This window comes from Chrysochloris asiatica, unplaced genomic scaffold (assembly GCF_000296735.1).
Source record: "Chrysochloris asiatica unplaced genomic scaffold, ChrAsi1.0 scaffold00290, whole genome shotgun sequence".
NCBI lineage: Eukaryota > Metazoa > Chordata > Mammalia > Afrosoricida > Chrysochloridae > Chrysochloris > Chrysochloris asiatica.
Window position 1 is genome coordinate 1,595,598 of NW_006408808.1, and position 12,275 is coordinate 1,607,872.

A 12,275-nucleotide genomic window follows, 5' to 3' on the forward strand; every position below is an offset into this window, starting at 1 on the left:
TAAAGACTGACAACAGCTCTGACAAAAATAAGGATATAATATTAAAATAAATCAAACGATATACAGTACTGTCATTATTCTGATACAGAATTTTTACACAGTAATATTGATACAGGTACAAATGGCAGGATGCCAGGTTACAAGAGACCTTTTGGTTACAAATACAGTTCCAATGACAATTTATTACCAATTTTAAAATGAATGCCATGCCAGAGCAAAATCAATACTTCCTCTTCAAGTAACATTTTCTAGAACGTCCTTAACTAGGAGAATTTTTTTTTTTTTTTTAAGTAAACTTTATGAAAAAGAAATACATGTAATACCGTATTGGAAAACTTTTTAAAAAAAGGAAGAGTCAAAGTCTAGAAATCTAGAAGAAATTCATCTGGTTTTCCATTTTTTCTATCATCATACCAGGCAAACAGCAGACCTGAAGGCGTAGGGGGAAATCAAAAAGCACATCCAATTTTACTCCACAAGGAGAGTTTAGAGCATCCAGCTCAAGCATGTGCTTTCTGTACTGTCTATGCATTACTCAAAAAGCTTGATTCTCATCAGTGATTCCTATAGGTCCTCCACTTTAACACGGCAGGGATGAGGAGAGGAGAATGAAGAGCAATGAAGTTGGGATTTGAAAGTTCTCTGAGGAGTGAGAGACCTAGCGTGTGTACTGCATGGGTGGGTGAGGGATGGTTCAGAAAAAAAGACTGTCACAAAATACCAAATTCATATTCTCATTTTTTTTGTGTGTGAAAAATGCTAAAAATGAACCCAAAATACAGACAGGGAAATAAGAACTGGTCCCATCATGCTTTGCACTTTCTACGTCAATCCCAAACTGAAATTCACTTTGAATGAAAAAAACACATCATTTAAAAAGCAAAGATAAAACTGTTTCTTGGAAAGGCTAAGGAAGTAATAGTATTTCTTTCTGGCAGATTCTTTGTTTGGCACAGTCACAAAGTAAGACTTTACAGACATCTTGTGCTGTTCACATTTAAAGTTTCTACTCTAAAGGGATTACTTTCGGGGTAAACAAATAAATCGGCTAAATGAAGTCCGTAAACAGGCCAAGCCGGGGAGACATGGACAAGTGTGATGCATTCTCCGCCCAAAAAATGGAACCTAAAAGAAAAAAGGAAAACTGATTCAGAGATGGAAATATCACAAAAACAAACCACACTCTTCTTGAGCAATCTCTTTAAATCATATCAGAAAATGTTCATTGAGTGTTAATTCCTCATCAGGCGCTATGCTTAGCACTAGTTACATATTATCTTTTTCCACCCTTAAAACCACTCTGGGAGGATAATAGTTATTTCCATTTTACAGATGACAGACTGAGGCATGGAGGTTTAAATAACTTGCCCAAAGTCATACATCTAGAACTTGAAGCTTGACTGGCAGTTGGACCAGAGTGACCAAGCTTTGAGTCACCAAGCTGTACGGCCTTTTACTTTTTCTCATTTGAATTCTCTTTGATAGAACCTTGCTATTGCAGCTCCTAAGAATAGCACAAAGTTAAGGGCATGACCACACATCTATATACTCAAATGACAAACACATTAATACAAAGATGTCAGAAAGAAGAAAAAACAATATAAAAGAAGGAAGGAGTGGATAATTAGGAAAGAAGGCAAATTCGATTTGCAGAAATAGAACAAACCAATGACCAGTCTATGGAGACCCAGCCGTGAAAGGATTAGAAAGTCCCCAGACACTATGGCTAACGCCAAGAGTCCAGTTGATGACACCCATGAAGGTGGGCTGAGGATCCACCAGCGTGGTAGCTCTTTGTGCCAGTGGCAAGTGGAATACACTCAAGATTTCTAAGTATGCAGAAGAGGCAAAGATAGCAAACATCAGTCTTCTTCCTCCTAGGACTGGTGCTCTCTGAAGGTTGTGCCTTGTAAATTACAGGGAGAAAATCTAACCCTCAGCCTCAGGATGTTTTACCATCAATGAAATCAGAGGACAGATGACTGTGATTTGTGGTAATGTAGGGGAGGCGGGCTAGGAGAGCAGTCTCTTGCCACAGGGATCCTCTTACAGTTTAAGCCTGGAAGAAAAATGTGTTCTTATTACTTCCAAACTTAACTGCTTTGCTCGACAGTCTAGTAGTGTACTCCCTAATCTACTGCTCTGAAAGAGGCCCCCCATATCGATGATCTGCCCTTCAGAGAAAGCCTGAGATCCATCTTTCAGATTCCTTCTAAATGGATTTCTTTATCATAAAGACAGCTGACTGCAGACGGAGGCACAGCACACTTGCCAACTGAGCATGTCTTCGGGTAGTACCGTGCTTAACTTCTCCTTACCTCCTTTTTTCTTTTTCTTCTCTTCTTCCCTCTTCTTTCCTGCCTTCCATTTCCCAATTGTTTCTGGAAGGGCCAGGGAGATGACTGAGATCAATACATGCAGAAAGGGAGGTAATAGGAGGATAGGGTGTGTATGAAGTGAACAGGCAGAGTGAGATCTACAGAAGACATCCCAGGCTCTTTGTCTTTTGGGTAATTGACACTTTGAAGACTCCCATCATAGAGCCAACACAGAGGCATAATAGCCATCAGCTCAACGGGGACTTGTGCTCAGAATAGTTCTGTCATTGTGTGTGAATGGGATCATGATGGTTGGCTCATGCACTGTCACCAACAATATGTTAGAAGAGGTGTGGATACTGGGAACGATGCTGACCATCATGACAAGTGTAATCATCTAGTTGATAGAGGTCAGGTAAATTGCTCCACCTGGACAGCCTCTCATAGCAACGAATTATCTAGCCCAAAATATCAACAATGCCAAGGTTGAGAAACCTCTGGAACAGACACCAACAACCAAGGGAGGTGAATCTGAAGTCACTGAAATAACATGACACCAAGCATGTCGAACTGTTTTGGATGGAGAATACCAAGTATGTTTCTTTTATTCATTCATTCAACAGTTATTCCGTGAGCATCTTCTTCACATGAGACACTGCTTTAGGCACTGAGGTTACAGCGATGAACAAAGCAGAAAAGATCACTGACCTCGTGGGGCTGATAGTTCAGTGCTGAGCAACAGGTGACCAGTAAGGTGGAGGAGTTACTAATACATGTCCATGTGGCATTTACTGTCTGTCTTGTGTTTTATGCAAAACACAACACTGTGATGTGTCTTTGTGCTGTCACAAGGGTGGGGGTGTAGGAGTGTGTGTCGGTGCCTTAAAAGCACAGAAAAGGAAAACTGCAGTAGCGGCACCATGTGGGTTAGCCTCAGAAGGAAGCGTGTGTAAACATCACACCAAACCTGCGGGTTAGATTTTCACCTTGTTCTGAGATGGGGTAAGTGGCTTCCCCTCCAGGTAAAGCGACGTGCCTGAGGCGACCCTGCTAGAAGGGTCAAGCGCTAGTAGTCAAGCCCAATCCTATTTCCTTCCAACCAATCATGGCTCTCTTTTCAGACACTGCCATGGACAGACTCTGAAGAATGGGGATTGCACCTATTATTTTATTTATGGGCATCTAACACTTAGCCTGGTAAATAGAGATGCTCAAGAAAGTATCTGTTAAATGCTTATCACCACCCTGGTCCTTTGTATAGAATGTGAGCCCCCAGAGGTTAAAGGGACATCTGCAGGTCATGTGGCTGTCCCTCACACTGCATGTACCACCCAGCACAGAACAACCTCAACATGACTGCGATCTATGAACTATGACATGGGAGACACTAACAGAGCTCACGTTCACGGCCTCTCCAGGGCCTGTGAGGGGCCCTGGGAACGTGTTCACACACCATATACTTTTGTAAAACTTTCAAAAGTAAGCTGTCTTTGCATTCTTTTTCTTACTGCGACACCAGAACTGTGCCAGCATCAGTCTGGATCGACACCTGACCAAAGTCACCGTAATGACTAGTCTGTGCTGCATGTCCCTTGGTTACCTGAGCACCTGTCTACTTCAGTCAAACCCAGGTACTTTTTTCAGGATCCAGTCTCTGCTTCACCCTCATACCCCAGAGACTTTCTGGACTGCATCAGTCCCGGAGAGTTTCCCTTTATAACAGTGAGCCCCCACTGATAAAACCACTGATGTGTGCCAACTCCTTGACCGACTGACTCACTACACCTACCTACATTGTGTGACAAACATACTAGGTGTCCGACAGGCACAAGTGAGTGTCACGGCGTTTGCAGACGATGCATATACTCAGACATACAAACGCTGCCAAGAAACTCAGCATAGACTTGATGGTTTACTTTAGAATTCACTGTACATTCAATCCAAAGTTTGGAATATCCTAGAACTCCAAACAAACAAACAAAATCTAGAAGTTACCAAGGCAGAACATCCAGCACTCTGGAGAAGGCAAGATTTTTAACTCTTTGCAGCACTTTTAAAGACAAGATAGTTCTTATTCAGAACAAAAGAACTGTTGGTGATTCTTCTTCTCAAAGACACTCAGTTATGTTAAAGAAGGAAATGTAATGGTGTGCATGAAGAAATGCTTAGTCATGTGACAGGAAAAGCACTGGCGCCGTTATAATTGTATTTATAATTAGATCAGCTTGTTGTAACTTTTTTTTTTCAACGAAAGCACATAATTTCAAAAATAAAACTCAAACCATATAGAAGCATGTGCCATTGAATTGGTTCCTACTGTTGGCAACCATGTAATAGGGTTTCTGAGAAGGGGGCGATGGGTTTGAGCCATTGAACTTGTGGTTAGCAGTCCAGTGCTTATCCTACAGCACCATTTGAAAATAAAACTAAAAATCCCATATGCTCAGAATTTCTCATTTCAATAATTACAAAGATTGCAATCTAGTTTTACTGAGTGGACTTAAAGTTTTCTTATCAATTAAAAAAAAAAGATGTAATACATTCATACAACTTCAAATCTTGCAATTATTTATCCTTTTTCCTTTCATGAACAGGAGGCGAACAGTGGACCTGGGCTGATGCAGGCTGTTCTGAGAATGAATGGAGCTGCGGATTTACACTGTGTTCTTGGAAGGAGTGCCAGTCAATCCTGCACTCGGCTTTGGGGGACTGTTGACATGTAGGACTTAGGTCCCAATGGCTAGGAAGTATACAAGATTGGTGAGAAATAAGGGCAGCAGTTTCTATGATCAAGGTGATCCCTGTATACCTTGGTTCTCCTCTGTGTTGGCCACAAGCTCTCCAGTGTGGATGAAGGGCTGAGGTATGCAGCTGCTGAGCTCCCAATAAGAATGCTATCATCTACTACACTGTGCACCCTGTAAAGCTAAGTGAATGCAGTATTAGATCAGTGCGTTCAACTGAGGCGATTTCCTCCTCCCTGCCCTCAGACATTTTTGGTTGTCACTAGGGCAAGGGTGGGGGATGGAGAGAGGAGGAGCTACTGACATCTTGTTAGGTAGAAATCCAGGATGCAACTAAACATCCTACAGTGCACAGAACAGCCACCCACAACAAAGGATCATCCAGCCCAATATGTCAGTTGCAGAAAGGATAAGAAACTATCAGACTGAACGGTATGTATGCTTGTGAGTCTCTTTGTCAATTTCAACCCGTAATCACAGTTGTCATGTTGCGCCTATATATCAAAAGTAGACAGTGACTCTTCCCACCATGATAGTAAAGGTGTGATACTGTAGGATAAGCGCTGAACTACTAATCCCAAGATAAGTGGTTCAAAACCACCAGCAGCAGCTCTTCGGAAACCCCACAAGGGGTTGCTGTGAGTCAGAACCGACCCGACAGCAGTTAGACAACAACATAACAACAAAGATGATGAAACAAGTGTGTTATGCTTTCTTCTGCATATTTCTCACTAAACTTTTAAGTTATGTTTGGTTAACATTTTAAAAAATGCATATAATATTCTGATATTACAATTATATTTACCATGCTTTGCACAGATTGGTTCTAAACCATTAATAATTCTTAAATCTTCACTGTCTTTAAAACAAACCATATCCAAGTCTTTTATTTGAATTTTAATCTTCAGAAAAGAAAAATGTATTGGTCAAGTCTTAAACTACAGCTAAAAAGCAAAACAAAACAAAAAGCAAGTGGGTACTAAATATGTTTACATGAAGAGTAAAGCAAAAAAAAAGATTCTTGGAAGATGATGGGGTAATCAAACAATCTTTTTGATCCTGTCCCACAAATACAATAAGAAATTCAAGGAGGAAATGTGATTGGCTTTGAGAGCATCTGAAGGCACAATGGAGAAGTGCAGATAAACAACAAATCAACAGATCCCAAATACAGTAAGAAAATCACTTCGGCCCAAGTCTCTGCCATTCTCCTAGGCACACAGGTTCAGGTAGTGGTCCCAGAATCAGAAACAGAACCTGCCTGTATGAAGAGGCAGGTCTGCACTAAACCTAATAAGGGAGACCTCACAGAAGGTTCTGGATACTGACAGTTACAAGTCTACTGTGAATTGCTACAGAAGCCCTCTGTGATGGAGCCTGCTCCCATGGCCAACATTCTCCTCTCCTTCCTATGTTCCAAGGCTCATGTCTCTGAAACCAACAAGACAGATCACCCACAGTCATTTCTGATCTGTCCGCTCCCCCTTTCAGTTAGTGCTGAGAGGTGCTGTTAGGTAGCAGGCATCTTGAGTGGAGGCTACACCCAGTCAGCATACTATGGGATGGGCTGTCTGGGGATCTGACCTCCCCCATCTGGTGATGGTTAGTTGCCAAGCTGTTGCAAACGGATACAGAAGGCTCCTGCAGTGGCATCTGCCTCCCTATTACTCCATAGTTCGGGCCTCTAAAACCAACAGGACACACCTACCTGGGGACCAGTTTGGGTCTGTCTGCTTGCCTTACTGGTTGATGCTTAGGACTACTGTCTGGGGATGCTGTGTGCTAAGAAACAGGCATCTGAGTGGAGGCTGTACCCACAACCCACATACCACAAGGGGAAGTCTGATGGTAACAAGGCGCAAGTTAACAAACCAGGTTTGTATGGAGCATGACTACCCCTGCCCCACACCAAATGGTAGCTGTCGGCTGTTGTACTGACATGAACTCCTACAGAAATTCCTCTACAGCGGAATCAGGATGTGGGGCATCTAAGTGAAGGCTGCCTCCCTAACCACCACTGGGCCACTGGGGCTCTGAAAGCAAGCTGCCCCCACAGGGAAGAGCAGGGAAGGAAGACTCTGGCAAAACTAGGGGGCAGTGTGATTGCAGAAACAAAGAAGGAAAAAGAACAGTCAGCAGAGAGGGGACTGCACCCCCTGGTGGACATCCCAACTAGCACAGGAATGGCCTGAGTGGTGGTGCCCAGGGATGGGCAGACTGGTGTGTTTGAGAGCGACTGAAAGTTTAAAAGCGAGTCTGCAACTTTGGAATTCCAATTAAACCAGGAAGACCGAAGGAGTTTTCATAGAGAGGCCCACAAAATGGTAAGCAAAGGCTACAGACTCTGCCCACCAAATACTTTCTTGCAAGGAGTTGTTGCTGTTAAGTGCCGTCAAGTCAGTTCTAGTCTATAATGACCATGTATAGGGTTTCCAAGGAGTGGCTGGTGGTTTGAACCGCCAATCTTGTGGCTCAAACCCAACCTTGAGGCTGAGTGCTTACCCTACAGTACCACACCAGGACTTCAAAAATATTAAATACTGAGGAAAACTGACAAAATTAGCACCCTCAAAAACTCCAGAGCCCAGAGTCAGTGACATAGTCACAGAGGACTAGAGCGGAGAGTGAAGCATCCAGCAGATAAGAAGAGAGGGCATATGCATAAGAACACCCACACTTGCAGATAATACCCACAACCTGGCTTCAATGACTGGATGATCAGAGCTCAACCAGAAGAACAAAGAAGAGGGAAAAAAGTATAATCTGATACAGTTTGATGAACTTGACCTACACCTATGGATGCAGTAGCTCAAAAGAGGGAGCAAACCCTTACAGCAAGGATCATTCCCACCCCCTCCATACACAGAGTAGACAGGGATGGGCAACTTGGACATTGGCTACCAAAATGGGGGGGCTACAAAGGCAAGAAGTGACTGGCTTACAAGCTTTCAAGAAGGAACCTAGATTCATATGGCATGGAGGAAGGTAGAATCTCCACTGAGTAGTATTCAATCTGTCTAGGTGGGGCTGATGAAATAAAATACGGATGTATCTCTTGTGATACAATAGTGAATAACTGTTATCAGGACTGCTTGTGAGGGTTGGAATTGCAAAGATAGACGTTTTTTAGCAAACAAGGGAGTGATTAACTTTTCAGCGTAAGAGCGGAGGTCCCTGAGACCATCAAGGGAGAAGAGTGGAGAGCAGGACCCTACCCAGAGAAGCAGTGATGCCTGAGATTGAGGCACAGATGATGACGTGGAAAGATGGAGCTGTTGGGGACTTTAGACACAGAGAGGGAGAGGGGCTGTGTGCTGATGACCAGGGGGCAGGCTTGTAGTGTACACCATTTGGTTGATTGATGATGCATGGAGGGGATTGTAACCATAGCAATGAAATGATATACTATAGGAGAAATGTAAAACTAATGTTCTCCCATGTAAACTATCACATAATTCACAATAAAACATTAAAAAAAAAAAGTCCAGAGCCTCAATGAAAATTAAAAAAAAAAAAATCAAGACACACAAAAACATAGAAACAATGGTCCATACAGAAAACAACAAAGTGAGTGAAAGAGCATCTAGGGATGACCAAATAATTTTAAAAATGGAAAAATATAATAAAAACAATGTTAGACATAATTGAAGAACTAATGGAAAACATGGACAAAGAGTTAAAAGAAATAAGGAAAACAATGCAAGCACAAAATGATTTTTAAAAAGAGATACTGCAGCTGTAAGGAATAATAACTGAAACACAATAGAAGGATTTATCAAAAGATTTAATCAGTCAGAAGAATCCGAAAACTAGAAGAAAAGATGGTTTAAAGAGCAATAAGAAAGCAACTCAACAAGGTTGAGCAAAGTTTAATTAGGGGACAAGAAGGAATCTAATCTATGCATCACGGGAATTCCAGAAGAAGATGACACAGAGGCATGAATAGAAAGACTATTTGAAGAAGTAATGACAGAAAATTCTCCAATCTAATGAATCTAAAAACCCAAGGAGCTCAAAGAACCCCAAGCAGGCTAAACCCAGAGAACCACACTAAGACACATCATACATCATAGTTCGGTTCTCACAAAGTAAAGCTAGGGAACTCTAAAAGCAGTAAGAGAGAAACAAATAACCGCATGCAAAATATCCCCAATAGAAGTATATGTGGATTCCCTAGGACCATCAAGGGAGATAGCGGAGTGCGGGACCCTACCCAGAGAAATAGTGACACCAGAGATGGAGGCAGAGATGATGATGTGGAGAGATGGAGCGGCTGGGGACTCTAGACCCAGAGAGGGAGAAGGGCTGTGTGCTGACGATCAGTGGGGCAGGCTTGTAGTGTGTACCCTTTGGTTGGTTAATGGTGCATGGAGGCGACTGTAACCATGGCAATGAAACAATGTACGATAGGATGTATATAAAGCTAATGTTCTCCCATGTAAACTATCACATAATTCACAATAAAACATTAAAAAAAAACAAAGTAAATGTGGGTTTTCCCTTAAAACCATGAGTAGCCAGATAGCAATGGGCAGATATGTTTAAAATGCAGAAAGAAAAAAAAACAAAAACAATCTCAACCAAGAGCAGTATACCTGGTGAAACTATTTTTCTCAAGAATGAATGAAGATGGATTAAAAAACTTTCCAAACAAGCAGAAGCTGAGGGAGTTCATGTGCATCAGACTGCCTCTGCAAGAAATACTAATGGAAGTTCTGTATATGGAAGGGAAAAGATACTAGAAATAAGTCAAGCTAGACATAAAAAGGTCATGAATAAAGGGAAATACATGAGCAATTATAAAGGCTGATAATACGGTATTTTTGTTTTATTCTAAATGTTTTGTCCTTCATGTTTTTAAATAACAAATATATAAAAAACAAGGCTAAGTTTACAAGAATACGTATGTATTATATATACATGGAGTCCTGGTATGGCACTGTGGGTTAATGTGCTGGACTGCAAGGTCGATTTGAACCACAAGATCAGTGGTTCAACTTCACCAGTCGCACCTTGGAAACCCTATCAGGGTCACTATGGGTCGGAACTGATTCGATGGCACTTAAAAGAACAATATATACATGGTGGTGGCTTTGTGCCATAGAGTCGATTCCAACTCAAATTGACCCTGTAAAGGATTTCTGAAGCTGTAAATCTTTATGGGATCAGAAAGCCTCATCTTTCTCTCACAGAACAGCTGCCAGTTTAGAACTGCTGACCTTGACGTTAGCAGCCCGACTTGTAATCAGAACTCCATATATATACATACACATATATACATATATAATATATGGTATTTGTTGTTTTGGCTTTTAAGTGCCACGGAGTTGGTTCTGACTCATTGTGATCCTGTATAGGGTTTCTGAAGACCAGCTGCTGAGTTTGAACTGCAGAAGGAAAGAAGAAGGAAACTAATGACTCACTAAAATAAACCAACAAAACACAAAAGCAAGCAGTACTAAAGGACAAAGACAAGGCTTAAGACAATAACAAAACAAAACAAAACAAAATGGCAGTAGGTCACTTCTTATCAGTACTTACAGTGAAGGCAAATGAACTAAATTCTCTGATGAAAAGGTAGAGATCAGCAAAATGGATAACAGAAACATTATCCCACTATAAGCTCTTTACAAGAGACACACTTTAAACGCAAGGATACCAATAGGTTGAAAGTGAAAGGACTGGAAAAATAGTCCATGCAAATAATAACCCAAAGAGAGATGGGGTGTCACTCTTAATATCAGACAAAGTAGATTTTAAGACAACAATTTGCCAGAAGAGATAAAAAGAAATACTGTTGTTATGTGCTGTTGAGTCAGTTCCGACTCAAAAGGGAATCTGTATAGGGTTTCCAAGAATGGTTGTTTGGTTTGAAAACAGACATTGTAGAGTGAGATAATGGGTCAATTATTCAAAGAGATTTAACAACTGAAAATATATATGCATCCAACATCAGGTACCTCAATATACAAACAGCGATAGAACTAAAGGGAGACACAGATTGTACAAACTAAAATAACAGTTAGAGACTTCGGTTTTATGGTGTGGCACTGTGGGCTAATGCACTGGATGGCCAGGTTGCTTTGAGGTGTAAGGGTGGCAGTTCAAACTCACCTGCTGTTCCTAGGAAATCCTATACAGGGTCATTATGAGTTGGAGTTGACTCGATGGCACTTAACAACAACATCAACATCAATATTCGGAAGAACATCTAGACAGATGTCCAACTGGGAAACAGAGTGCCCGAGGAACAGTATAAATAACCTAGATTTAATATATAAATATCACAATATACTCCACTACGACCCCCCCATCCCCCCGACTCAAATAGCACAATAGACACTCTGCTCCAGTGCACATGGATCATTCTCCAGGATAGAATGCACATTAGGCCACAAAGAAAGTCTTGATAAATTCCAAAAGACTGAAATCATAGAATATATTTTCTCTGACCACACTGGAGTGAAGCCAAAAATCAATAAAAGACATAAAAAAAAAAAAAACCTGAAAATATACAGAAATATCACTGAATCAAGGAAGAGCTCAAAAGAGAAATCACACATTTCCTAAAGCCAAATGAAAATGAAAGCACAACATTCCCAAAAATACAGGCTGCAGTAAAAGCAGTACTTAGAAGAAAGAAAAAAGAAAGATCTCAAATTAACAGTTAACTGGACAGCTCCAGGAACTAGAGAGAGCAAACTCAGAACTCTCCAGAAGAAAGGAAATACCAAAGATCAGAGCAGAAATAAAATAAATAAATAAAAAGCAAAAACATTAGAGCCAATAAAGCCAAAAGTTGGTTCTTTGAAGATATCACTAAAAGTGACAAACCTTTGACTAGACTGAAAAACAAAAGATGCAAATGCCAAAATAAAAGTGACAGAGGGGACATTACAATAGAAATAAAGAGAATATGATACAATATTATGAACATCTGCATGGTAAAAAGCTGGATATTATAGATGAAATGAACACATTCACAGATACACACAGCCTACCCTAAACTGACTCAAGAGGAAATAGAAAATTTAAACAGACCTTTAATGAGTGAAAAGATTGAATCAGAGATGAAACACCTCCTAAGAAAAAAAAGAATCTGGGTCCAGGTGACTTCACTGGGATTGTTGTTGTTGTTGTTAAGTGCCGTCGAGTCGGTTCCGACCCATAGCGACCCTGTACAGGGTTTCCGAGGGTGTAAATCTTTACGGGA

At 41.1% G+C, this 12,275-nt stretch overlaps 1 protein-coding gene across 2 annotated transcripts in view; it reads right to left on the reverse strand.

Annotated features, from left to right (window-relative positions):
* Positions 1-1,020: 1,020 nt before the first annotated feature.
* PROK2 (prokineticin 2) overlaps positions 1,021-12,275 on the reverse strand; it is a 41,291-nt gene continuing 30,036 nt past the window's right edge. The window contains exons 3-4 of one of the 2 annotated variants that reach the window (XM_006874629.1): positions 2,319-2,381; positions 1,021-1,125 (exon numbers count right to left, since the gene is read on the reverse strand). In XM_006874629.1, the coding sequence (XP_006874691.1) occupies positions 1,021-1,125; positions 2,319-2,381 (168 nt within the window). The remainder of the gene's footprint in view (positions 1,126-2,318; positions 2,382-12,275) is intronic. The other variant, XM_006874630.1, reaches the window with a different exon arrangement.